Source organism: Lissotriton vulgaris, chromosome 6, assembly GCF_964263255.1.
Source record: "Lissotriton vulgaris chromosome 6, aLisVul1.2, whole genome shotgun sequence".
In the NCBI taxonomy this organism is placed as follows: Eukaryota; Metazoa; Chordata; class Amphibia; order Caudata; family Salamandridae; genus Lissotriton; species Lissotriton vulgaris.
Window position 1 is genome coordinate 1852418323 of NC_141694.1, and position 26786 is coordinate 1852445108.

The window sequence follows — 26786 nt, forward strand, 5'->3', positions numbered from 1 at the left end:
AGTAACCACTTTGGGAAGGAAGGAAGGACGAGTTCGAATGACAGCCTTGTCCAGGTGAACATTCAGAGAAGGAGGGTTAGAAGAAAGAGCTTGGAGCTCACTCAACCTGCGCGCAGAGGTGATGGCCACCAGAAAAGCAGTTTTTAAAGTCAGAAGCTGGAGAGGACAGTTATGTACCGGCTCAAAGGGAGCATACATAAGATATGTAAGAACCAAGTTCAAGTCCCACTGAGGCATTACGAAGGGAACAAGAGGAAAAAGATGAGTAATGCCCTTGAGGAAGCGATTTACAACAGGAGATTTGAAAAGAGAAGGCTGATCAGGAAGCCTAAGAAAGGCTGAAATGGTCGCGAGGTAGCCCTTTAGAGTGCCTAGAGTAGAACCCTGCTAGGCCAAAGAAAGGAGGAACAAGAGAACCTCAGAAAGAGAAGCAGAAAGGGGATCCACAGCCTTTGCTGTGCACCATGCCACAAATTTGTTCCATCTGCATGAGTATACCGTTTTAGTGGAGAAACGCCTGACTGCCAAGATAACATTACAGACTTCAGGAGGAAAGTCGAAAGCTGTCAACTGTCGCCGCTCAATCTCCACGCAAGGAGGTGGAGGGTGAAGGACCGTCCCCTGCTGCTGCGACAGAAGATCCTCCTGAAGAGGCAGTCGGATCTGAGGATCGAGGGCCATGTATAATAGTTTGGGATATCAAATTCTTCATGCCCAATCCGGATCAACAAGAATGACTTGGGCCCGGTCGGGCCTGATCTTCTTCAGCACTCTGGGCAGAAGTGGTATAGGCGGAGAGGCGTACAGAAGACCACAACTCGACTCGTGACTAAAAGCGTCGCCTACCGAGTGCTGCCTTGGAAATTCCAACACGCAGAATTGCTGATATTGCGCATTCTCTTCGGTGGCAAATAGATCTAACTGCTGCTGAAAGAGACCTTGCACCACCTTAGAGTGAAGACCCCATTTGTGATCCATCAGGCACCTGCGGCTGAGTCCGTCCGCCCTGGCATTCAGAGAACCTGCCAGGTGTTGAACACCAGTGATATGCCCTGATGTTCCAGCCATGTCCAGAGACGGAGAGGCTCCTGATATAGTGTGCACGACCCCACCCGCCTAGTTTGTTGCAGTACCACATGGCGGTAGTTGTCCATGAACACCTGCACTACTCTCTTCTCCCTACAGAGGGAAGAAATGCTTTGAGTGCAAGACGAATCACCTGAAGCTTAAGAAGGTTAATGTGGAGCCCGGACTCTGCCGAAGACCAGAGGCCTCTGATCTCCACACCTCCCCCATGTGGCCGTCCCATCCCAGAAGTGATGCATCTGTTACCACTATGAACTCTGGATGGGGAAGGGAGAGGGATCTGCCGTCAACCCAATCCTGGTTCGTTAGCCCCCACTGCAATTGGTGTGCAGTGCCCTCTGAGACCTGGACTCAATCGGACAGGTTCCCCATATGTTGTGCCCACTGGAACTTCAGGTCCCACTGCAGAGCCTGCATATGCCATCTGGCACGGTCCACCAGCAGGATGCAGGAGACCATCAGGCCAAACAGTCGGAGGGTCATCCTGACCAAAACCCAGGATAGAGGCTGAAAGATCAGAATCATATCCCGAATATTCTGGACTCGCTGTTCGGGAGGATAGAAACTGCATCATGTCCAGATCCGCTCCGATGAAGAGGAGCTTCTGAGAGGGAGCAAGGTGCTACTTCGGCACATTGATGGAGAACCCCAGGGAATGCAAGAGGTCGGCCATAGTCTGGAGGTGGGAGACAACAGCCTGGGGAGAGTCTGCCTTCAACAGTCAGACGTCGAGATAGGGGAAGACTGGAACCCCTGATCGGCGCAGATGAGCTGCGACCACCGACATCACCTTTGTGAACACCCGAGGGCGCTGGTAAGGCCAAAAGGGAGCACGGTAAACTGAAAATGCTCATGGCCTACCATGAACTGTAAATAGTGCTGGTGGGCCGTCAGGACGGGGATGTGAAAATAGGCGTCCTGCAAGTCCAACGTTACCAGCCAGTCTCCAGGGTCGAGGGAAGACAGAACCTAAGCTAGCGTCAACATTTTGAACTTCTCCTTCCGGACGAAGCGGTTGATGTGCCTGGGCTCCAAGATAGGACGCTGTCCTTCTTGGGGACCAGAAAGTAGGGAGAGTAGCAACCACAACCTACTTCTGGGGCAGGAACTCACTCGATGGCTCCCTTGGCCAAGAGAGCCATATCTTCCTCTTGGAGAAGGGCCAGATGATCCTACGACATTCGATGGTACTGAGGTGGCTTGGCTGGGGGGAAGGAGTAGCCCATTTGGACTATTTGCAAAACCCACCTGTCCGACATGATGGTGCGCAAGTGGGGGTGGGGTGTTGGGAGAGGAAAGTGGGGTCGCAGGAGAGGAAAGTGGGGGTGCCCAGGGCCGGCGGTGGCGTCGGGCAATCATCCTATCCACAGGAGCTCCTGCGTTGGGCCTGGACCAGGTGCCCAAAAGGATGTCAGGTCAGGGCTTTATTGATTCATTGCTGCTGGCTGAAGTCCCTCTGTTAGGAGGTTAGTCCTGACTGCCACTGTAGGCAGCTCGAGATTGAGAGCCTTGGCCGCCCTACGCAGCACCACTGCATAAGAAGCTCCCTCCTCCGTAGCCGCACCACGCGACCTGAACCTCTGCCGGGCCTCGAGATGCTTTCAGGAGCGCTCCAGAAAAGACTTCGGATTCATGGTCCGGCAGTCGGAGCACGACTTGGGATCGTGGTCGTGCTCCAGGCAAAACAGGCACACGTGGTGCGGATGTGCCACCAACATCAGCCGGCTGCAGGAGCCGCAAGCCTTGAAACCAGGTATCCCTGACATGCCCCAGGAGTGGAAGACTCAAAAACGGTTTTGACAAAAATCACCAAAAAGTCAGTCAAAAAGTGACTGAAAGCACTAAAGTCAGCGCACGAGGGTGGTGTCTATGTAGCTACTGGGACATCAACCCGGCGACCACGACGCCAACGATGAACGAGGAGCCAACAGACGCCACCTTTCGACGTGCAGGGGTACCGCTGACGACAAACTTTCCAGTTCCAGTCTGACGCCTGGGGGTAATTCTAAGGTAAGGAATCTACAACTAATTGTCTCTTTTAGAGACAGAAATGAACCTGTATAATTATTACACTGAAATCTAATGGTGAAGAGAGAAGCAACAAATACACAAGGGATGCTAACGGTCTAAGCATGACTATATCTGCTTATTGGAAAGTGGGTGCATGTAAAGGCAAGGTCAGGTGAAAAACTGTGTGGGAATATAGTGTGAAAATATACCCATCAGCCCACCAGGTGGCGGAAACTCATCTGGGATTTTGATCAAGCTGGTATCTGCTAGGTTACCCACTTCAGATATCGTGAGAGATCCTAATGCAGATCCACCAGTGATGGAAGCCACAAAGCTGTGGTGCAGGTGCTGGAGTGGGGTCCCTACATATATATATTTCAGGCCCTATGTCCCAACAGTATCACCTTCGGGAGATCACGGTTACCCAGAGAGGAGTACTTTTTGTGTGGGATGAGTGATGCACATTTTAGTCCTTTTCTATTGCTAAGATCATTGCTTTCTCCCGAGTTTCTATGAGTATGTGGACCTCATGATCAACATTTTGATTCACGACTTATCTGTTTGTTTGTCATCGTTTTATATTTTATATATGAATGGTGACTTTATCAATCAATAGACTTTTTCTTTTTTCTTTTCACGAGTTTGGTGAGCTGTTAGCCCTATTGAGTACCGAAGAGGTATGTTTCCACTTCCAGTTTCCGTGGCTGTGTGAGTAGCCAATTAAAAAGGAGTAAGCTTGCTCTCCTTTCTGGTCCGCAGCAATATGTGGTACGGAAACCCTTGAACCTTTGTTTCTGTTTTGCCTATCGTTTATACATGCTTCATTTTACATACTCTTTATACCTTCGACGATAGGTAGCCAAGACCTAACCTCTGTGTGGGCTTTTTCACTTCTCTGACACACTGGTGATTTTGATCTGTCTCCATCTAGCCGCGCTGGTCACCGGAGCTATGTTCGTCAACTTCCGGTTTCCGGCGTTGTGGCCAACCAATCAGTTAAGAGGAGCTTTGTCTCCTATCTGGTCCGCAGTTAACTCTTGAACTCATACCGTTTACACATGATTTATACTTTAACGACAGTTAGTCGAGACTTAACCTTTGTGTGGGCTTTTTTTACCACCTGTACACCCCCCGTGTATATTGGTCTCATTCTTTGATTTGTCCCCATCTAACCGCGCTGATTACCGGAGGGTTGTACTCTCACTTCCGGTTTCCGGCTTAGTGGCCAACCAATCATATAAGAGGAGCCCTGTCTCCCCTCTGGTCCGCAGTCTCTTGTTTTATTTCCGCCGCGCCACCTACGCCGATACCTTCCCCTCGGCTCAGTTCTAGCCGGAGGTACCGACGGATAGGTGGGTGGCGTTTCCATTCGGCGTCTTTGAACATTGGAAGAATGCCGGTTTGATTTTGTTCCTCTGGGGGACTCTTTTGCATCCTCACTTGTGCAGCATGGATTCCCTCTTTCCATCTGGAGATTCTTTATCTATCTGGAGAGTCTCTTTTACTTAGAGGCAATTGTCTTCCTTCCACTGTGATATGGATAGTACCTCCCCGACGGCATCATTTGTACATCTGTGTTCAGTGACAGTTGGGAACACTCTAGTTCAATCTTAATCCATAATTGAGAGAATTAATCAGTCGACCATCGCTTCCGTTGGTCTGCTGAGATCGCCATTCCACCATGTCCATTGTACACTAAAGATCGCTAAGGAGAGATTGTTAAACATATGAGTTTCAATTACCAACACTATGGATGAAATGAATGTTTTTCTCCCTTTTCTCTATCTTTATAGAGCGGGGCCTCTCCACCTGAGCGTGTGCCAGGCGAGGTGAGGCTTTTCCCCATCAAACTTTTGGGTGAGTCTTCCATTTTCTCCAAAAACATGGAACACACCGATGAATGAAGTCTTGATCATAGGCCTAAATTTGTTTAAAATTGTACCTGCATGCATTTGTCTTTTTACAGGTGAGAATTTTGGTGACCATGTCTTCATTGCCTTACCGTTAAATACCATATATACGGTAGGTTACACTTACATGGTACATTTTGTTTTACGGATAGATAACATTTATTGTGTCCTCCCGTGTAGCAGTAGTGTTTTAATATTATTAGGTCCCGAAGAAAGCCATGTTTTGGCTGAAACATGTCGACCAGTTCCATCTATTGATAGTAGTATTTGTTGGCACTATCCACACTCTGCTTTTAACCTTGCCAATGTGGTGGCTCTCTCAATAAAGTTACTTCTTGGCACCACACTAGGCAATTTTAAGCCACACCTCTTTTTTGGTTTACACTTTTTTGAGCACTGTAACTTCTTCTCCCACTCCAGCACCTGCACCACAGCTTTGTGGCTTCCATCACTGGTGGATCTGCATTAGGATCTCTCACGATATCTGAAGTGGGTAACCTAGCAGATACCAGCTTGATCAAAATCCCAGATGATGAGTTTCCACCACCTGGTGGGCTGATGGGTATATTTTCACACTATATTCCCACACAGTTTTTCACCTGACCTTGCCTTTACATGCACCCACTTTCCAATAAGCAGATATAGTCATGCTTAGACCGTTAGCATCCCTTGTGTATTTGTTGCTAGTTAGATTGGGGGATAGGATGCAAATAGGTCTTTAAATATACTTCCCCTGTAGACCCTCTTTTACATTCTGTTTTTTGCCATTATAGTGCAGATCAGGCTGCGGGTCGTTTTGTCCAGGCTAGCACAATTAGTGTTGCCGATTGCTTCTCCTTCTTTAGTGATTTTTTGGTGGGCATCCAAGATGGCTGATTTCGCAGGCTTGTCCTTTGATGACGACACTCTAAATTCCATCCTCATTGAGAATCCTAGCATGTTGGATTTGATACCCACAACCGGACCTAGTCCCTTAAGGGACTGGGACACCAATTTGAACTTAAAAAAGAGCCCCACTCAGACCATCATTCATGGACAAATTATGGCAGAGTACGTACATTGCAAATGTGCCCCTACAGGGCTTTTGGTAACTAATGCCCCAGACTGTTTCTCACAGATAAGATCTTTCTTAAGGACTGGTCCCTGATCGCGTGGCGATGCACCCGCGACTGGCTGATCCTGATTATCACGACCGCAAAGAGGGTGGCCGATGCCATCCTCATTGAGATTCAGGTACTGGAAGGCCAGATAAAGGCTACACTTACCAACAAACAATTCCAAAAACAACTGGATGAGACAAATAAGACCAATAAAGAGTACAAGGACTCTATCTTTTTCACAAAGATAGACAAATTCAAGAAAGATTTGGCCAAATTCTCTTTTGAGAACATTTATCCTTATACGAGTGAAAGTTACATACCTCCGGACTTCACCAATAAGGGTAAAAGGTACGGATCCAATTATTCCACATCCTCTTCAGACCCTGAGCCCAGTGACTCTGATGCCGGTACAAGTGGAATGCCACAATCGAGAGGGAGAGGTCAATATAATCGACCTAACCGCAGGAGAACTGGCCCTTGGTGGCCACCAGCACCATGGGGATACCTACAGTTCCCACAGCCGATGCCCCATTACTATCCACCGCCTCAATTCTATGATGGCCAGGTTTTTTTAGGACAGGGCCGTGGCCGGAGCAGGGGCAGACGGAAAGGTCAACCTCAAGTACAGTGGGCAGACGAACAGGATCTCCCAAATACTTGCAGCAGGCGAGGTCAACAATAGTCATTCCAGGGAGCAAGGAGGATCAGGTAGTAAATTTGAGCACACGTACTCTGAATCCTGTTGAGCACCAAGTCCTGAATAAAGGACTTGGCTTTGTCCCTACATACAGTGGCGATGCTTTTTAACTACGGAGTGAAGTAGAAAAGTTTTTCCGGAAAGTACGCCTTCATTTTTTCTTCTACAACAACATGAGAGACCAGGGTCAGATGGATGCTGAGACCAACACTGGTCTCAAAAAGAAATCTACCTTTACCCCTCTCCTTCAGCAAGTACCCCCAATGGTTGTTGCCTTTGAGAAAGCAGTGGTCCACGAGATTGGTTCGTTGGATCTTTCAAAACGGGACATTTTCCAAAATCTCTTGAAGGCTAAAAAAATGGCAATTGACACTCTGTCCAAGGACCAGAGTATCACGATTAAACCTGCTGATAAGGGTGGTGCGATTGTCATTCTTGACACCACCACTTATCGGGCTGAATGCCTAAGACAATTAGGAGACACCAATTCCTACACAGTACTTGATAGTGATCCTACTATTAGACTGACCACTGAAATCAAGAATCTAGTAGAAGAGGCGAGTGCGGAGGGCTGGATAACACCTCAGGAGGCTCTATATTTGATTACCACCAATCCAGTCCCTCCGTACTTTTATATCCTACCCAAAATTCATTAAACCACCAGGCCACCCCAGGACGTCCAATTATTTCAGGTTTGGGATCCCTGTTGGAACCTCTCTCATCCTTTGTGGACTTTTTCTTGAGGCCTTTGGTGCGGACCATGCCCACCTATCTTCAGGACACTAAAGACATTCTTCGTTTACTGCCTGAAGTAGTGTTCAACATCGAGACTGACATTCTGGTAAACTTCGATGTTGAATCATTGTACACTTGCATCCCGCAGGAAGAGACATTGCTCACAGTGAGGGATTTACTCGAAGCACAAACACATGAGAGCATAACACCTATCAATTTCATCATGGATTTGGCACGAATAGCCATGACTGAATTTTTTTTTCAGTTTGAGGACTTACTATATCTCCAAATATCTGGTACCTCAATGAGGAGCATTTTCGCCCCAAGTTTGGCCAATCTATATGTTCATTTCTTTGAGACCCAGCATGTACTCGACCACAATAATCCGTTTTACCATCAAACGATATTGTGGAAGAGATACATTGACGACGTCCTGGTGATATGGGCAGGTGACATAACTTCCTTACTGGCCTTTCAAGATTGGTTGAACACCCAAAACCGATTCTTAAGAGTCACGGTGGAATATAGTGAGGTAGAGCTCCCTTTCTTAGATTTACTCATCATCCCCAAGGATGGCCACCTAGCAAGTAAACTCTATCGTAAGCCAATGTCAAGAAACTCCCTGCTCCGATTTGACAGCTATCATCCCCGTTACCTGCGGGAGAATTTGCCCTTTGGGCAATTCCTTAGGGTCCGCAGAAACTGTTCGGAGAAACCTGACTTTGACATTCAGTCCTGTGAACTGTCTACCAAATTGAGACAACGACTATATCCGAGCGCTTTGATAAAGAGGGCACGTAAGAGGGCTTCAAATAACCATCGCGAAGCCTTACTAGCGCCACCTGTGGAAAAACCACCTCTAGAGAAACTTACCTTCGTGACCACTTTTAGTACAATCTCCACACAGGTACAAAAGATTATCCGTAAGAACTGGCACATTCTCAACACTGCTGGTGTGACGATTCCGCCCCCACTCTTTTCATTTAAGAGAAGCCAAAACATACGCGATGACGTTGTACATACCAGACCCCGGTCCCTTCCCCAGGACTCTGTAACCACCTTATGGAATCTTCCTCCTGTTCAGGGCCACCATCCGTGTGGCACCTGTGCTGTGTGTCCACAGACGGAGAGGACCCTGACAGTTGACATAGGCACACAGCGCCCATGGGTACTGAAGCGCCACACCAACTGCAACAGCGAGAGGGTGATCTATTTAATCACATGTCCTTGCTCCCTCCGCTATGTTGGGATGACCTCTAGGAAGGTTAAGCTCGGAATCCTTGAGCACAAAAGTACTATCAGGCGCAATAGACAGGCCACACGACTTACCAATCATTTCCTGACTATGAAACATTCTGCTGATGAAATGAAGTGGGTGGTTCTTGAACAGCCATTCATTCCCCAACATGTCAACGACATTTCTCGCTATCTGTTCATCAAAGAACAGAAATGGATTTTTAAATTGAAGTGTGATACTGATGGGCTTAACGATGAAATCCCATGGATCCAGATTTAATTGTCCTTGTCATCGCTGTCGAGTCATGCCCTGGTATGGTCTACCAGATTTATAATTCTAAGCTTTGGCTCTTCTTGAAGGACCTGTGAGTCATGCTTTTCCATCGACTTTTCATCGTCTCTTTTCACTGGTTCGCCACTCAAGGTCTTTCTCTTGTGTGACCCATATGGGTGCTTGTTTGTTGATGGGGTACCTACATATATATATTTATATATCTATATATTTCAGGCCCTATGTCCCAACAGTATCACCTTTGGGAGGTCACGGTTACCCAGATAGGAGTACTTTTTGTGTGGGATGAGTGATGCACATTTTAGTCCTTTTCTATTGCTAATATCATTGCTTTCTCCCGAGTTTCTATGAGTATGTGGACCTCATGATCAACATTTTGATTCATGACTTATCTGTTTGTTTGTCATCGTTTTATATTTTATATATGAATGGTGACTTTATCAATCAATAGACTTTTTCTTTTTTCATTTCACGAGTTTGGTGAGCTGTTAGCCCTATTGAGTACCAAAGAGATATGTTTCCACGTCCGGTTTCCGTGGCTGTGTGAGTAGCCAATTAAAAAGGAGTAAGCTTGCTCTCCTTTCTGGTCCGCAGCAATATGCGGTACGGAAACCCTTGAACCTTTGTTTCTGTTTTTGCCTATCGTTTATACATGCTTCATTTTACATACTCTTTATACCTTCGACGATAGGTAGCCAAGACCTAACCTCTGTGTGGGCTTTTTCACTTCTCTGACACACTGGTGATTTTGATCTGTCTCCATCTAGCCGCGCTGGTCACCGGAGCTATGTTCGTCAACTTCCGGTTTCCGGCGTTGTGGCAAACCAATCAGTTAAGAGGAGCTTTGTCTCATATCTGGTCCGCAGTTAACTCTTGAACTCGTACCGTTTACACATGATTTATACTTTAACGACAGTTAGTCGAGACTTAAACTTTGTGTGGGCTTTTCTTACCACCTGTACACCCCCGTGTATATTGGTCTCATTCTTTGATTTGTCCCCATCTAACCGCGCTGATTTCAGAGGGTTGTACTCTCACTTCCGGTTTCTGGCTTAGTGGCCAACCAATCATATAAGAGGAGCCCTGTCTCCCCTCTGGTCTGCAGTCTCTTGTTTTTATTTCCGCCGCGCCACCTAGGCCGATACCTTCCCCTCGGCTCAGTTATAGCCGGAGGTACCGACGGATAGGTGGGTGGAGTTTCCATTCGGCGTCTTTGAACATTGGAAGAATGATGGTTTGATTTTGTTCCTCTGGGGGACTCTTTTGCATCCTCACTTGTGCAGCATGGATTCCTTCTTTCCATCTGGAGATTCTTTATCTATCTGGAGAGTCTCTTTTACTTAGAGGCAATTGTCTTCCTTCCACTGTGATATGGATAGTACCTCCCCGACGGCATCATTTCTACATCTTTGTTCAGTGCCAGTTGGGAACTCTCTAGTTCAATCTTAATCCATAGTTGAGAGAATTAATCATAGTCGACCATCGCTTCCGTTGGTCTGCTGAGATCGCCATTCCACCATGTCCATTGTACACTAAAGATCGCTAAGGAGAGATTGTTAAACATACGAGTTTCAATTACCATCACTATGGATGAAAAGAATGTTTTTCTCCCTTCTCTCCCTTTTCTCTATCTTTATTGAGCGGGGCCTCTCCACCTGAGCGAGTGCCAGGCGAGGTGAGGCTTTTCACCATCAAAATTCTGGGTGAGTCTTCCCTTTTCTCCAAAAACATGGAACACAAGGATGAATGAAGTCTTGATCATAGGCCTAAATTTGTTTAAAATTGTACCTGAATGCGTTTGTCTTTTTACAGGGGAGAATTTTGGTGACCTTGTCTTCATTGCCTTATCGTTAAATACCATATATACGGTAGGTTACACTTACATGGTACATTTTGTTTTACGGATAGATAACATTTATTGTGTCCTCCCGTGTAGCAGTAGTGTTTTAATATTATTAGGTCCTGAAGAAAGCCATTTTTTGGCTGAAACATGTCGACCAGTTCCATCTATTGATAGTAGTATTTGTTGGCACTATCCACACTCTGCTTTTAACCTTGCCATTGTGGTGGCTCTCTCAATAAAGTTACTTCTTGGCACCACACTAGGCAATTTTAAGTCACACCTCTTTTTTGGTTTACACTTTTTTGAGCACTGTAACTTCTTTTCCCACTCCAGCACCTGCACCACAGCTTTTTGGCTTCCATCACTGGTGGATCTGCATTAGGATCTCTCACGATATCTGAAGTGGGTAACCTAGCAGATACCAGCTTGATCAAAATCCCAGATGAGTTTCCGCCACCTGGTGGGCTGATGGGTATATTTTCACACTATATTCCCACACAGTTTTTCACCTGACCTTGCCTTTACATGCACCCATTTTCCAATAAGCAGATATAGTCATGCTTAGACCGTTAGCATCCCTTGTGTATTTGTTGCTAGTTAGATTGGGGGATAGGATGCAAATAGGTCTTTAAATATACTTCCCCTGTAGACCCTCTTTTACATTCTGTTTTTTGCCGAAGAGAGAAGCAAGTCATTTCTCACAAAAAAAGCTTTTGTTTTATTTCAAAAAAGGATAAATATTCTTTCTACCATATAAATGGTTGAATTACATATAGGCATGTGAAACACAAATGCAATACACATATGTATACCTTGTATACACACAGAAATACACAGAACTGAAAAACCAGCTCCGAAGTACCATACAATATAACATTGAAAATTATATTGCACCCTCAACAAACACTGCTGGTGACTAGGCAAAAAGATAATGCTGTCTGCCAAAAGTATCTTACTACGTCAGTACTACCTAAAAGACATCATACATAAAAATGAACCCCTGCCAGTAGCAACCCTTTACAGCCACACTTGACCTAAAGGGTCAAAATGAAAAAACAAACCAAACCTCTGGAAATTACCCTAAAATGGATATTCAGTTGAAACAACTGTCCACAATACATATGAGTAAAAATAAAATCTGATTGTAAAGCCAACTAGGGTGTGTATATATGTATATATCTCCTTCCTTTTAGTTAAGTAATAGATCAATGTTCACACTATGATCTCTTAACGGCAGTAAGATCCGACACAGCGCCGTATTGACGCTAGGATCAAAACATTTATGAACAGAATTAGTCGAGGGGATGTCAATGCCTCAAGACTCTCTGCAGGGTCAGGCATCAACTCCAGTTCGAAGCCTTCAGCACCACCAAAACAATTTCCTGAGGAACAACAGATGTTGCTCCTGAGTCAGTCGGCATCACAGGTGTGAGCCCCGAAGGGCTGTGCACCGGGGTCCCTAAGAGCCTGACTGCAGCAGAGGACGAATCCGTTGGCGATGACACAGTTACTGGACCCATCACCTCCTTGGGGCCCAGAGGAGCTCCAGAGGAAGGTGAGGGTCCAATGATGACATGGAGAGCATCATAATACTCTTTCATCTGGGCCCAAGTGTCTCCGGCTCCAGGGAATGAATGGAGGCGCAGGAGTGACTCTTATACAAAGTCCTCAGCACAAGTGAACGAGGAGCCGCTTAAAACCACGTCGTGAGATGAAGAAGCCCCAGAAAGCTGCAACTTCACTCACTTATGACGATACTTACTGTGAGACATAGACTTGGACCGCTGACATTGTTGATGGGATGTAACGAGATGATTGCCGGGAACAGCCTCTGGAGCGGCCCCACATCCAAACCGCAGACTGTAAAGTCAACTACTTATAAGTACTGGGGGTCCTCTACTACCGCACTGTCAGAGGAGCTTCATTCGTTGCTCTAGCAGCAACTTCGGTTTCAGCCATTGGCATGTATCGCACTCTTCGGCGTCATGGCACTAGCCCAAGCACCATATGCAGATAGCATGAGGATCTGTACCTGACACCTACCGAGCATAAGACCAACAAGATTAAAATCCATAACGCATAGAGTTCTGCACACTGTTTCAGATGAAAAAATTGTCACGGAGAGGACAAATGCTCTCCTAAATATATACATCAAAGCATGCACAGAGCACGACGAATTCACTCCTGCCGCCGGGGACTTTGGATAGGTGGGTACTGATGCCAGTTGAGGTAGAGTCCACGGTGTAGGCACCAGGGTAATCTCCACAATCTCCAGTTCTGAAGTAGGTGGAGCTGGAGGTAACTTAGTTGTAGTTTCTTGCCAGCAAGTAGAATATTTTGATTGTATATTCTTTAGGCAGATGTTTGATGAGCTTAAAGGAGATCTTAATCTCTGTTTCGATCTCAACCTCGTCCAGAAGACCTTCCTTAAAATGAGCCGTAAAAAGCTTGGGTCTGCTTTCCTTACCTGGCGAGACCCGTTTCCATACCAGACCTGCTTGACATCGAACCCCAGATGTGACCCACAAGAATTTTGACTCCACTTACGGCATTACCCGCCGTTTTTCATCGTTTGCAACACTGACCCAGACGTATTTCCACAAACTCAAACCACGCCCTGCGTTAAACCCGATTAGGACCGGGTCGGAATTATCACCGCTCCACCGACCACGTTCCCCATGCCCATTTAACAGCCGTGAAGAGTGACGGGTTAACACCCTGCTTGACGAAACACGTGTCGGCTGGTTTCATGTTCTAAAAAAATATATTGCAAAAAATAAAGAAACAACACAAAAAGAACACATCTGTGGTACTTCTTTTTCAACATTGGTTGGTGATGATTGATATCACATTGAATTGTTGTGTGCATTGACTTTCTGCTTACAAGTAACCACAGGGAAGGATCCTTGACATCCCTGTTCCTCAGAGTTTAGGGTTTTCTCTGACCCACTTGCACCAACTCCAAACAGACATAGCTTTCAACTCATCCACTACCTGTTGAGCGCCATAGTACTTCTGAAAACAAACAAACCCTCCGCAGAACCTCATCCATTAAAACACTGTCATGACTTAAAGCAGACAGGAATTAAAACCCAAGGGGGAAATCCATATCTGAACCAAAATTCAAAATTTATATTTGTGAGAGAAATCTAACAGAATGGGAAGCCCTTGATTCCGTCAATGGGCGCAAAAAAAAAGAACTACCATTATGCTGATCTCGAGGATATAGTACTTCAGTGACATCATCAAGACTCAATGTCCGACATCACAGTGGAGTCTCCTCAATTTTCCGACATCAGAGAGCTATTATAAACATTTTCGGATCCAGTCTGCACTTGTAGATATTCAAAGGTGGGGAATAGTAGCCATTATAAAATCACATTAAGCAAAGTGTAGAACTCAGTGGCATAAAACATGGTAAATTAAAAATAAGCACACAAGACATAAAGACAACATTTGATAAGTATCAACAGCAGACAAAGCAGCGCAGAGTTGGAAGACAACAGTAGTGTGGCCAAAAAAGATCAAACATTCATTTGTTTTGGGCCAAGTAGAGTGAATCATTAGAAACAAGACTCCTCACAGAAGGGGAGAGGAATGTTCAACTTGATCAACACACGTAAAAAGAATACAAGGAGAGAAAAACTCATACAAGCAAGAATTCGGAGCAGAGAGAGGCAAGAAAGAGAATTGCACAAAGCAACTAGAAGCAGGACATGAAGATGGATAGACGGGTTAAGTAAAGACTGACTTGAGAGGCGAAAGTGAGGAGACAGTAGGACCATGAAAAATGGAACCAAGTCAGGGACCATGAAGGCTACAGGAATGGAGCAGGAGACCTGATGTCCGGGAGTTAAGTAATGTGTACGATGCGGATGGGACACCTCCTATGGACCAAGGAATTAAGGCAGTGAGGGGTAAAGAGATTAAGTTAGGAATGCGCCATTTTCGAGACACCTGCAAGTGGAAGGCACTTATTTTTTACTTGTCTGCTAGAAGTCACATTTGGTTCACTTACTTTAATTGCCATCAGAAACGTGTTCCAGTCCTCCTTGTTAGCAGCTTTACCTGGCTGTTTGAACTCAATCTTGTTCCTCAGCACTGGATAACCTGCATCAAATGAAATGAAGTGAAAAGAAGGCTTTGTGATACTATTTAGACAACTACTGAATCTGCTTCTACTATTTGGTTTGATTTATCAAAAAATATATAGTATGCCCGCAGAAACGGCAATAAAACAAAATGTATTGTCACAGATCGATTTTAGGCATTAAACATATTATTTCCTCTACACGAAAGTGAGCGACTCTAGAAAGTGTAAATCCACAGATTAAAATTAAACCAAAGGCAGAGCTCCTTCAAAACCATTAAGGATGGGAGTTAATCTTCATCTCTGGGTCTGCCACTCTAATGGCAAGGAAAATCTGTAGTAGCTACTAAGTATGGAAGACTATCTGATGATTCATTCACTTCATTTGCTTGCAGAACTGCCTCCTTCAAATTCTGATCTGTTCTTCAGTAACATAAACACACTGTAGGTAGAGAAGGTACATTTCTACTTCCTCATCAGCGCATCTACTACGAAAGTGAACATCCCCTTCCGTTACTTTGTAGAAAGAGTAGAATACTTCACCTGTAATTAGACATGGTAAGGAACGTATGCCAGTGTTAACAGCTACCAGCGAGGCTTCGTAGGTATCCCGCTCATCGCGTGGCAACACTTGGTCTACTCTTTGATCCATTGACACAGCCAGAACCCACTCCCGCACCTCCTCACGTTTGTCCACCTAGAGCAAATGCAAAAAGAAATATATGTGAGAAATTAAACCACTTGAGATGAGGACATAACATAGTGCTACAATTTTGTAATCAAGGCACCTACCTTTACATTACGCGAGAGAAAACAAGACACAACTGCTTAGATTTCATCATAATAACAAAGAGATCTAGTCTTTATTTTTAAGGATAGCCCCAGACATACCTGGAAGTATAGTTCTCCATTATTGCTCCAATAAATTGAGTCACACCTGACACACAGCCTTCCTAGTTCCAGGGTCCTAGAAAAGGGCTTTAGAAACGCAGTAGACCAATACGGCTGGACCTATAGCCCATCAGCTGCTAAGGTCTCAGAGGCTTAATGTTGAAAGGCACTCAGTATTCCTAACCCAATGGCTGGATATCACTCAAGTAAAACACCACAGGAGTGTAACCCATAGACCACTTGAGATCTGGGTAAGTTAAATGCAAGTAACAACAATATCTCAACTGGATTCAGTAAAAGTTGGTATATATGTATGTACAAGACATTACAATAGAGAAAACAAAAGGGAGTGATTCTTAATTATTTGTTGAATGTGCTCATAGCATCATATATTTTGAAAGAAAAAGTTAAACATGACAGTTATATCAGCACTGTAATGCAAAAATGCAGAGGCAACCCTAAAGAACTTGGTGCACTATGTGCTCGTGACAGGAGGTGACGGCGCAAGTGACAAGTGAAGAACATAGCGCTGGGCGCAAAGTAAAAAAGTGATGTAAAATATATACAAGATGTTTGGTTCTAAACAGTAATTTTCTTAAAATGAATTCCAAATGATTCAGAACAATTCCATGAACCAGAGAAGGATGTGCGCCATAGATTGCACTGAAAAAAGGATGGTTGACAGCGTTTCGATCCTTAATTAGTCAGGATCATCATCAGGACCGGGAAGCCAAGGTCGTGAGTGCTGTATGGGCGTTCACACTCCAGTGTGCCACAACGGACAACAGAATTTCTACAGTCAAAATATATGTTGCCATGAGCACATTCAACAAATAATTAAGAGTCTCTCCCTTTTGTTTTCTCTATTGTAATGTCTTGTACATACATATTTATTTTATTTTTATTTTGAAAGTTTTATATAGCGCGAACAAGATCTTTGCATATATCAGAGCGCTTTACAGACAAGGGTGCAACATGTGAGTAAATAACAATTGGGGTGGGGAGGTACATGCGGGAGCATAGTCAGGCAGAGACATCAATAATGATACAAGTACAAATAAGTGGTAGCGTAAACAATCAGGTAGGTCAATAACACGAGTCATACAAAAATGCAAAAAGATCAGTAGAACTGAATGGTACAGCGTCTGTAAACATATATACCAACTTTTACTGAATCCAGTTGAGATATTGTTGTTACTTGCGTGGATATCACTCAAAACATTTTACTCAATGCGAGGTCAAGTGCCGTAGATGCACTGCCTCCTCTGGTCCTCTGTATCTTGATACAGAACTGCGGACCTTCCAAATAGTCTATGCTTTAGCTTCAGAGTCCTAAGAGATGTTTTGGGGAAGTAAAGAGAAAGAGGCCACAGAGCGGCCTTTTCAATCTCATTCCCACACCTAAAACAAAATATAATTGGGTGGCAGGGCTGCGTGGCGGCCAAGTTCTCTGCCATCTCTTCAGGGTTGGGGCGTTTCAGAGCTCAGGGGACTAGAGATTCAGGTGAGGAAACAAGCAGGGTGGTCTCCGCATGACCACATTTGGAGTTCAGCCTTCATTGGAAGACTAAAGAGAGGCCTCTCTTCCTCTCTCCCTGGGCATTTCTGCAGAGAACATGAAACATTTATGACACTTTAGAGCTGGTATGGTTCTATCTGCCCTCACGCCTCATTCCGTCCTGTGCGGCAATGGGTTTAGTAGCACCAGAGAGAATCTGTAGTCCAGCCTGGCGCTGACAGGTGCACTCATATCATATCCTTACATTTTCCATGACCAACAGAGGCATATGGAGAGGACATGAAAGAGCTTAAATTTCAGCAGACAATAAAACAAGCATTTGCAATGCAATAGGTCTCGCATTAGGAAAGTTTGAGCTATTGGTATTGTAAATGACAATTTTTTTATTTATGTTTTGTTTTTGAAAATAGCGAAATTAATAGCTTTGTCATTTACAATGCCAATAGTTATAACTTTCGCAAATGTGACACCTATAGCATTTGTAATGCAATATGTGTTGTATTTCATAACTGGCTTTGTTTACAACAGCATTACTATCACTCCCTCCAATATAATTAATTGTAGTAGTTGCCATATTGTAAACAGACAGAATAAATGCACCAATTACTTTTTAATGAAAAGAAAAAAATAAACCTTGCATCAGTTTGTGCACAATTAAATCAATTTTCCTAATGAGGATGCTCCTTAACGTTTTTTAAAATTTCACAATATAACACTTAAATATTTTATAATTTGATTTAGCACCAAAGAATTTATAGCATGTGTTATATCTATCTGAATACTTATTAACTTTACAGTCTAATTATTACTAGATGGTAATTATAATAACATTTTAAGATCGATTATAGTATAACTTTAATATGCGATAGTGTGCGTATCAACACGCAATACCTTTTCTTCAAAAAACATGCAATCTGCTTGTCACTGATGCTTTCTTGAAATGACACAAGTGTCACAGATGGTTTGTCGAAATGACACGCAGTGTGCGTGTCACTGATGAGGTAATGTTTTCCGGAATGACACCTTGTGTGCGTCACTAATGGTTTGCAAAAATGACACGCAGTGTGCGTGTCACTGATGAGTAATTCAGCTTTGTTAGTACTTATATTTATTTAACGGAAGAGTTCCGATGTGCTTCCTGTATGTTGCTAGGTTACCGGTTTTACAAAATGGAGTTACGTTTCTTGACCCCCTGCGTGACCTTGCACCGGTGTCTACGTGCTTGACGTCGTCAATTGTGACGATGTGCTGTAAATTGCGTCCATTCTTCTCTCCAATGCAGCTCAACTGGAACGTACCAGTCTTCATAACACGCCAGTTTCAACGTCAGGTTATCACTTTTCTTATTATTTCAGCTTCAGTTTCAAAAACGTTCATTCCACAAATTTTAACTAGGTGTTACTAATTGTATCATCAAAGTTCAGCGACATTAGTGTTCAAATCATAAACGTATTCCATGACACATTACGGTAACACAGTTCCTTCCACATACACTTTTAATATGAAATTCCGTCAGCATCTGTGCCCAATTTTCCCGACTTTCGGTGTCAAGTCCAATAACTTTACGTTAAGTCAAAATATATTTGTGACCTTTAACGTGCAGATGACACACGCAGTACGAACTTGCAACAAGTTCATGCGTGTCAGCATTAGAATGCAGAAGCACCAACAGTTGAATGTCAGGTTGAAAGATGCACAGTGAGTAAAACGATTCTCAAGAGCTTAAATATCACGTGCATACGTTTAAAATTTGCAAACACCTCCTTAGGTGTGTAAATCCTCGTTGGATGCAGTATACCATAGTCACGAACCTCACAAATGATTTAACTGTTGAGATAACTTTGACAGTAACCATGACACGCTGTTCCTTCCTCTGTCGTTTTAAAAGGACAACTCAGTATACATTCGTGCAAAATTCAATCGACTAGCAGTATCACATTAAATTCAAATCAGTATTTGTAGTTCCATTTACGAATCAATCTGACTAGCGGTATCAGCGGTATCGCTTTGCAATTCAATTTACGGGTGCAGTATCAAATCCAGAAACGTAAGCCTTTTAACAGTATCAGGTATCACTTTGCAGCTCAATTTAGGGTGCAGTATCAAATCTATAAACGTAAGGCTTTTAACTGTATCAGTTCCAATTGCGCTTCAATTGAAAATACGCTTCACTTTTCACTCAATTACGTAAGCATTAATTTACAAACGTAAAATGTGACATACACCCTGTCAGTATCAATTTCCAGTTTCTGAAAATCACTCCGTGTCAATTCCGAATTCAATACACGGTATCATAAATTCACTCCGTGTCAGTTTCATTTTCAAACTGTTGTATTATATTCAATAACGTATCCTTCACGGAGCGTTAAATCACTTTAACCTTTAACTTGCAGTATTAAATTCAATAACGTAATGAGCATTCGAAATCACCGCCGCAGCCCTGCTCCGTGAAAACCGGAAGTCAGGCACTTTTGGCCGAGACGGGGGCGGGGCCTGCAACCCAGCAGGAAGTTCCGCCCGCCGCCGCCGAGGAAGCAGTGAAGCCGGCCGACTCCGACCAGCGCTGCAGAGGAGACACGGAACACGCCGAAAGAGCCCGGTGAGTGGGAGGGGAGGGGAGGTGGGGGCCAGGGCTAATGTGAAGGCCTGTGTGTATGCGTGTGTGCGTGCGTGTGTGTGTGCATGTGTGTGCGCATGCGTGACTGTGTGTGATTGAGAGAATGCGAGGCAGGGGATAGTGTGCCTGCGTGTGCATGCGCGCGCCTGTGTGTGTGTGCGTGCGTGCATGCAGAGGGGTCGGGGCTGCCTGTGTCTGTGTGTGAGCGAGGGCTTGCGCCTGTGTGTGTGCGTGGGTGCATGCAGAGGGGTGGGGGCTGCCTGTGTCTGTGTGAGAGCCAGGGCTTGCACCGCGCATGCGCAGCTATCAGACGCGCGCTCCCGAGGTGAAATCTGACAATGGGAAAGCGCGCGTCTGATAGCTGTCCGCTCTCCTAAATACGGGCAGCATAAGTTGTCGAGCTGATGCATTCATGCTTCGCATGAATGCCACATCAGCTCGACCTAAAAACGGAGCATTCAGCTAGGAATCAGTGTTTAATTTGAGAAGGCGGCTGCAGGTGGGGCCCACTAGTACTAATTTTTGGGGACCGGCGCATATTTTTCCTCATCAGACTTAGGCCCAGAGCAAGAGAGAGTAAAACATACAATGTGTACTCCGATCCACTGGCCCGAGTAGTTGTCAATAACCATAGATCAGCTGATTTTGCGTTGGGGAGGGGCACCAGACAGGGATGTCCTCTTTCCCCTCTGTTATTTGCTTTGGCACTCGAGCCGCTCGCGGCTTGGGTCTGTTGGGACAGATCGATTAGGGGGATTAGGTGGACGCTCGAGTGGGAGGATAAGATATCGCTTTATGCTGATGACATCTTGTTGTATTTGACCTACCCCCGAACTTCGCTCATAGCATTTTTAGACGTCCTGGAGGTGTTTGGAGGATATACAGGCTTTGCCATTAACTGGGCAAAGTCGGTTCTTTTTGTCTTGAGTGGCGATCCCCCGGAGGTTCCTACAGGTTGTCCGGTTAAACTGGAAACGGAGGGATTCAAATATCTTGGCATTTATATATCCTCGGTCCCTCAGATTAGGTACTCCAATAACCTGTTGCCGCCCCTTGTCCGGCTCAGGCGAGATGTGGTCCAATGGAAATCGCTTCCGCTCTCCCTTCTCGGTCGAGCTGTTCTGTTTAACCCCTTCGACGCTGATGACGAGCTCAGCTCATCATGAAGTACACCTCTCGTACGCTCATGACGAGCTGAGCTCATCATGAACCGCGGGATTTTCAAAAGTTCAGCGCACAGCGGGAAAATGTGCCGCACCGATAGTGTTAAGATGATGGCTCTTCCTCGTTTCTTATATGCGCTTCAAAACTCAATGGACCCGGTTCCCTCGTCGTACTTCAAGGATGAGGTTCCGTGACAATTGTAAGTGGTGTTTTCGACTCGCACGAATATGGTCGAGTCTGGTATCTATGAACCGCAAATGACGAGTTTAGTAAGTGTGCGCAGTTTCGCTGTGCTAACTTAAACCGTTCGTTTGTTATGTGGGTTTTTCATCTGTACCCACGGGTTCCATCTTAGATACGGCATCCATTTTGTCTCTTGCCCTCAAGTAGTCAGCGAACGGACGCTGTCCGCTTCGCGACCCTGGGACTCCCAAGATATTGGCGGAAGACACATGTTCTTTGTAAGTGTCTTTATGACGAGGGGGTTGCTGCTGTAAGGCAGGTGGCGCCGCTCGAGCCTCATCTTGCCGCACGGACTTATTGTCTCAGCCGTGCATCTCATTAGGCACGTCCCTTTGATGCCTGTATCTCGTGCTTTCCGATACCTCCCCCTTTTACACCCTCTCCGATCTCCCCACTGTCTCCGTCTTCCTCTGCACCTGTCTTTGTTCTTATTTCGATCTACTTTACTGCTGGTTGGAATTTGCTAATGGTGGGAAGATGGGTTGTTACAGTTGGGAACCGCCAAATGTTTCCGCACTTATGATCCGGACCTCATGTGTTTGAAAGCGACCAAAGCGACCCCTCTGGGGGATGATGGTGGGAACCGGGTTGTAAACTTTTGTGTACCATGTTATCCTATGGGTAAAAACTGTATAAAAGGAGCGATCCACAGAACCAATTTGAAGCAGTCTCCCCGAACTACACTCGATGTACTTCCTGTGACTTCTGTGTTCCCTGCAGAAAATAAACCTTGAATCTTTGACGTCGAAGGAAGTGTCCCGTGTCTCTGTGACTTGTACGCCGGAGCAGGTTACCCACGAAGGTTTCAGGTGTTGTGCCCTGGCACCGCTGGGTCCAAAAGAACCCAGTCCTTCAGTTGGCGCCCAACGTGGGGCTGCATCAGTGGTACCGGTCCAAGCCCGACGATCGTGAGGAACTTCGTGTGAAATCTCCGAGGGAAGGTGCACCCCGCTTCATCGATCCTGTTGTCGAAATAAGTGGCCCGAAGACTTTTCCCGCGAAGATTCCCGCCTCCTGACGGCTGTGACGGACTGCTGCCCTGACTGTAGACCTGTTTTGGCGCCTGGCGTAGACCTTGGTATAGCGAGACGATAGACGGGCCTTCCTGGTGACGCCATCGATCTTTGAGTTAAGTATTTGTGGGTCGCTCCCATAGTCCTTGGTTGTTGACACTTTAGCGAGTGTCTTTTGTTGTGCACGCTGTGTGAGTGTTTTTGTCGGTGACACTTTGCTAGCGTACTTTGTTGTTGTATTATTTGACGACTGCAGCCGCCAAAAACCGAGGGTTTTGTTCTTTGCTGGGACTTGGTAAATCCCGTAACCCTTGAAGTTTGTGAAACTCGGCTAGTGTGCAAGATGCCTGGTCGCAGTACTTTATTTAGTTGTTTCAGACCTTGTGGTGCGGATTCCCTGCTGGAGGACTCGTGTCCGATACCTCCAGTTGGAACTCCTACTTATGACTTATATAGCAAACATGGGCTAGGCCCGATTGCTTTTAACGATTATTGGATTAAATATACAAAGAAAGACGGCGATCTTCGTTGGCCACCTCACGGTAGCTTCGAGGCGTCGATCTTAGATAACCTAGAGATAAAGTTGTTCGAACGTAAATCAAGGCCGGCCATGTTTGATGCCTTTCGGTTGTGGCGCAAAGAAGCCCGACAGAAAGAAATCAGACAAAATAAACGTAGTCAGCGAGATAATGTTGCTACCATTGTAAAGAAATCTGAGCAGTTTCAGCGTGATAAGGAGGATAAGGATAAGGAAGTGTTTGAGAGACTACAGCGTATGACCATAGATAAATGTTATCCTGCTCTGCCTACGGAGTCGGATAAGAAGGAAGAGGCAGTTGAGGATCCTTTAATGTCCTATCTTATGAAGTCGCCACCTCCGTACGTTCAGGGTACCGCAGCTCCCGTGGTCCCTGCCGTACCTGTTCTTCCACCTATTGTTCCTCCACTAGTTCCTCAACCTGCACCCGTTCCTCCGACTGTTCCTGCTCCTTTGTCTGTTTCTATTCCTACTGCTCCTCCGCTTCCACATACTCCTGCTCCTGCTACTGCTCCTGTTTTGTTAACTCCTGTTGTTGCTACTGTTTCTACTCCTTCTCTTGTTAGTCCTGTGTCTTATCTCTCTCCCTCTACTCGTAGTCGTAATTCCCCTATTGCACCAAGTTTTTTCCAGTCGCTTGGACCTGTTTTTGGGTCTGCTGGTTCTGATGGTCCTCAGAGACGTAGCCAGCTTCCTGGTAACAGGGAACGCGCTGCGCTATATAATATGGCGATGGGTTGGATGGACAATCCGCAGAGAAATCCACCCCGAGTTGTTCTTGAAACATTTAGTCAATTCAACATACCGACTCAGAGATATGTGTTTGACGAAATGTGTAAACTCCTACATGATCAGATAGCGGCCGTTGCGCCTGACGAGGTGCTGACCGCCCTGTCTAATCTTCGGTTTCAGTTCGCAACCGGATTGATAGTCGATACTAATGTCCGACGTGCTATTGAGCAGTTGCTGTCTTTTCGTCTCGCTCCTATTCCTCACGCACTGTTTGTTGAGGATCTTGAACGCCAACAAGCCGAGTCTGGCCAATATCCTATGCGTGAAGTTCCGCCGGTTTGGGTACCCGCTGATAATACTAATGCTAATGCTCCAGTGGCGGCACATTTCCGGAGAATATGGATACACCTCCCATGGAAACGATCGGAAGTGCTTCAGGTGAAACAATCTTTGCCCGATCCTCGTAAAAATCCTGCAGGGTATTATAAGGAATTATCGCAGCTCGTAGATGCTACGGTAATGAATCTTGCTGATATTGATATGTTGTTTGGCAACGTCGTACCGCAAGTGGTATGGGCTAGGATTCGTCACCAAGATCATGCAAATGAATTAGGTGGTGATTGGAATGCCATTACAGCGGCAGACGCTGGACAAGCGGCTGCTACTAAACCCGACCAATTGATTGAAGCTCTTCCTCAAAGAATTATTACGTTAATGAAAACGCTTATGCCAGCTACGAGAAGAAGTGTGGCTCAGGGGTTAGAGGCGGCAGACCCGGAAGCTGAGATCGGCCCTGGACCAGGGTTCAATTCCCCGCCTCGGCGGGTCTTGAGCTCAAAAAATTCCACAGACTCGATAATTCTCGCTCCGGTGCCTTCTCAACTCACGGGTTCACACTCTGCGACTCTGGGCAATAGCTTGCTTAATCTCCACAACGGCCCCTCGCGGCGGGATGCCTGGCTTTCACCTTGTGGATACCCTGCCGGGGTTATCTCACAGGGGAATACCAGGACGGGTTCCCTAAGCAAGCGCCGGGAAACCCTTTGTGGGTAGCTGTGCGCTATATAAGCTCAAATACATTTACATTTACATTTACGAGGGTAAATTGGGACAAGTTGTCAGCTTGTAAACAAAAGAAAGATGAGAGTGTTTCAGACTTCTTTACGAGGTTTGAAGAAGCATTCATTGATCATAGTGGACAGGATGTGGGTACTGAGGGTGGACAGAGGTTGTTCGTGGATAAATTTGTGTCGAACTTGTTGCCCGACTTGAGCTATAAATTAAAGAATTCGGAAAGTGCATGGGCTGTTTCTACTTCAGCTCAGATATTGGCCACGGCACAATATTACGAAAATAGGGAGAAAGAAGAGAATGACCGTGCTGACAAAAAGACAAAAGAGCTGAAAACTAAAGTGTTGTTGCAACAAGCGTATCCACCGCGTTCCAATCAGAATGCGCCTCAACAGAATAGGTCGCAGTCTCAATCGAATAGATTGCAGTCGCGTAACGATTCCTCTTTCCAAAGATCCTCGTTAGGGTATAATCAATGTGCTTATTGTAGACAAGAGGGACACATCAAATTCAATTGTCCTGCTCTGAATGAACGTAATAGTGGTAATTCGTCCAAAGGAGGCCGTGGTGGTGCACAGCAGGCATCACGCGGTAGAGGTCGTGGTGTTCAGAATGATCGCTCCGACAATTCATCAAATTCTAATAATTGTTTCGATCAACGTGGATCATCGCAAGGACGATCTGCGCAGTACAATGTAGACGATTATTACGTCGATCAGGGAACTGACGACAGTAATTACTAGGACAGCCAAAGACAAAAGGAGGGAGTGGTATCAGTTCCGGTTGATCAGAGAGGGCCTTACGTCGCAGTTGCTACATCGGGCGTCGTTGAGCCTTTTCTGTTGGACACTGGTGCAGCGAAAAGTTCTATTATGCATTCGAAACTCCCTGGCGCACCTTTGTCTGGCTTAACAAATGTTTCCGTTGGATTCTCTGGCGCCCCCGTTAGCAATCCAGTTTCACGCCCTTTGCCCCTTCAAATTGGGCCACGTGAGCTCGAGGCTCCGTTGATTTTGACTACTGGTTGTGGCGAAAATCTTTTGGGTCTGGATTTGCTTAAACGTCTGTATGCAACATTGTATTGTTCTCCTGCGGGTGTAAAGCTTACGTTAGAAGAAAGGGTTGTCTCTCCTATGTATTTGTCTCTCGACAAGCTCCCACCGGAATTGAGTTCTCTTCCTGTGTCTTTGTGGGCGACGGGTCCAAATGATGTGGGCCTACTTGATATCTCCCCTTATGTTGTTCAGTTGAAAGCTAATGTGCGGCTGCCACGTATTCCCCAATATCGTATCTCCCTTGATGGTGAACGAGCACTGTTAGCGATCATTTATGATTTGATCGAGAAAGATGTTATTGAGGAGACTCGGGGAAACGTGTGCAACAGCCCTGTACTGCCCATTCTTAAACGTACTGATCCTACAAAACCGCCTGTTTATCGTTTTGTTATCGATTTACGGGAGGTAAATAAAATTGTGGTTCCTCAATTTCCTGTTGTGCCTGACATCACGGCGCTACTGACTCTGATTCCAGCTACTGCATCATGGTTTTCGGTGATTGATTTGAAAAATGCGTTTTTCAGCATCCCGATTGCCGAAGAGAGTAGGGACCTTTTCGGTTTCTCTCTCGGTGGGCGTAGCTTCCGGTTCAAACGCGCTCCTCAGGGCTACTGTGAAAGTCCGTCTATTTACAGTCAAGCCTTGAAGGGACAACTGGATGCGTTTAGATTGCCGGTTGGTGCGGCCTTAATACAATACGTCGATGACTTATTGGTTGCTGCTGATACTCAGGACATTTGCAAAATTACTACGGTGTCGTTGCTGCAACATCTCTGTGAGTTAAATCACAAGGTGTCACCTTCTAAACTCCAATATTGTTGTCAAGAAGTAACCTATCTAGGTCACTTATTGTCAAAGGAGGGAAGGAGATTGACCCCAGAGAGAATTGCAGCGATTGCGCGAATGGCTGTGCCACAAACCCAAAGAGATGTGCGTGCCTTTCT

General features: G+C 45.5%; 1 protein-coding gene across 1 annotated transcript in view; it reads right to left on the minus strand.

Annotated features, from left to right (window-relative positions):
* The window catches only part of IFT172 (intraflagellar transport 172), a 1181874-nt gene that overhangs the window by 46187 nt on the left and 1108901 nt on the right, over window positions 1-26786 (minus strand). Inside the window, exons 46-47 of the mRNA XM_086928171.1 lie at window positions 15543-15696; window positions 14928-15019 (exon numbers count right to left, since the gene is read on the minus strand). Coding sequence (XP_086784297.1) covers window positions 14928-15019; window positions 15543-15696 — 246 coding nt within the window. The remainder of the gene's footprint in view (window positions 1-14927; window positions 15020-15542; window positions 15697-26786) is intronic.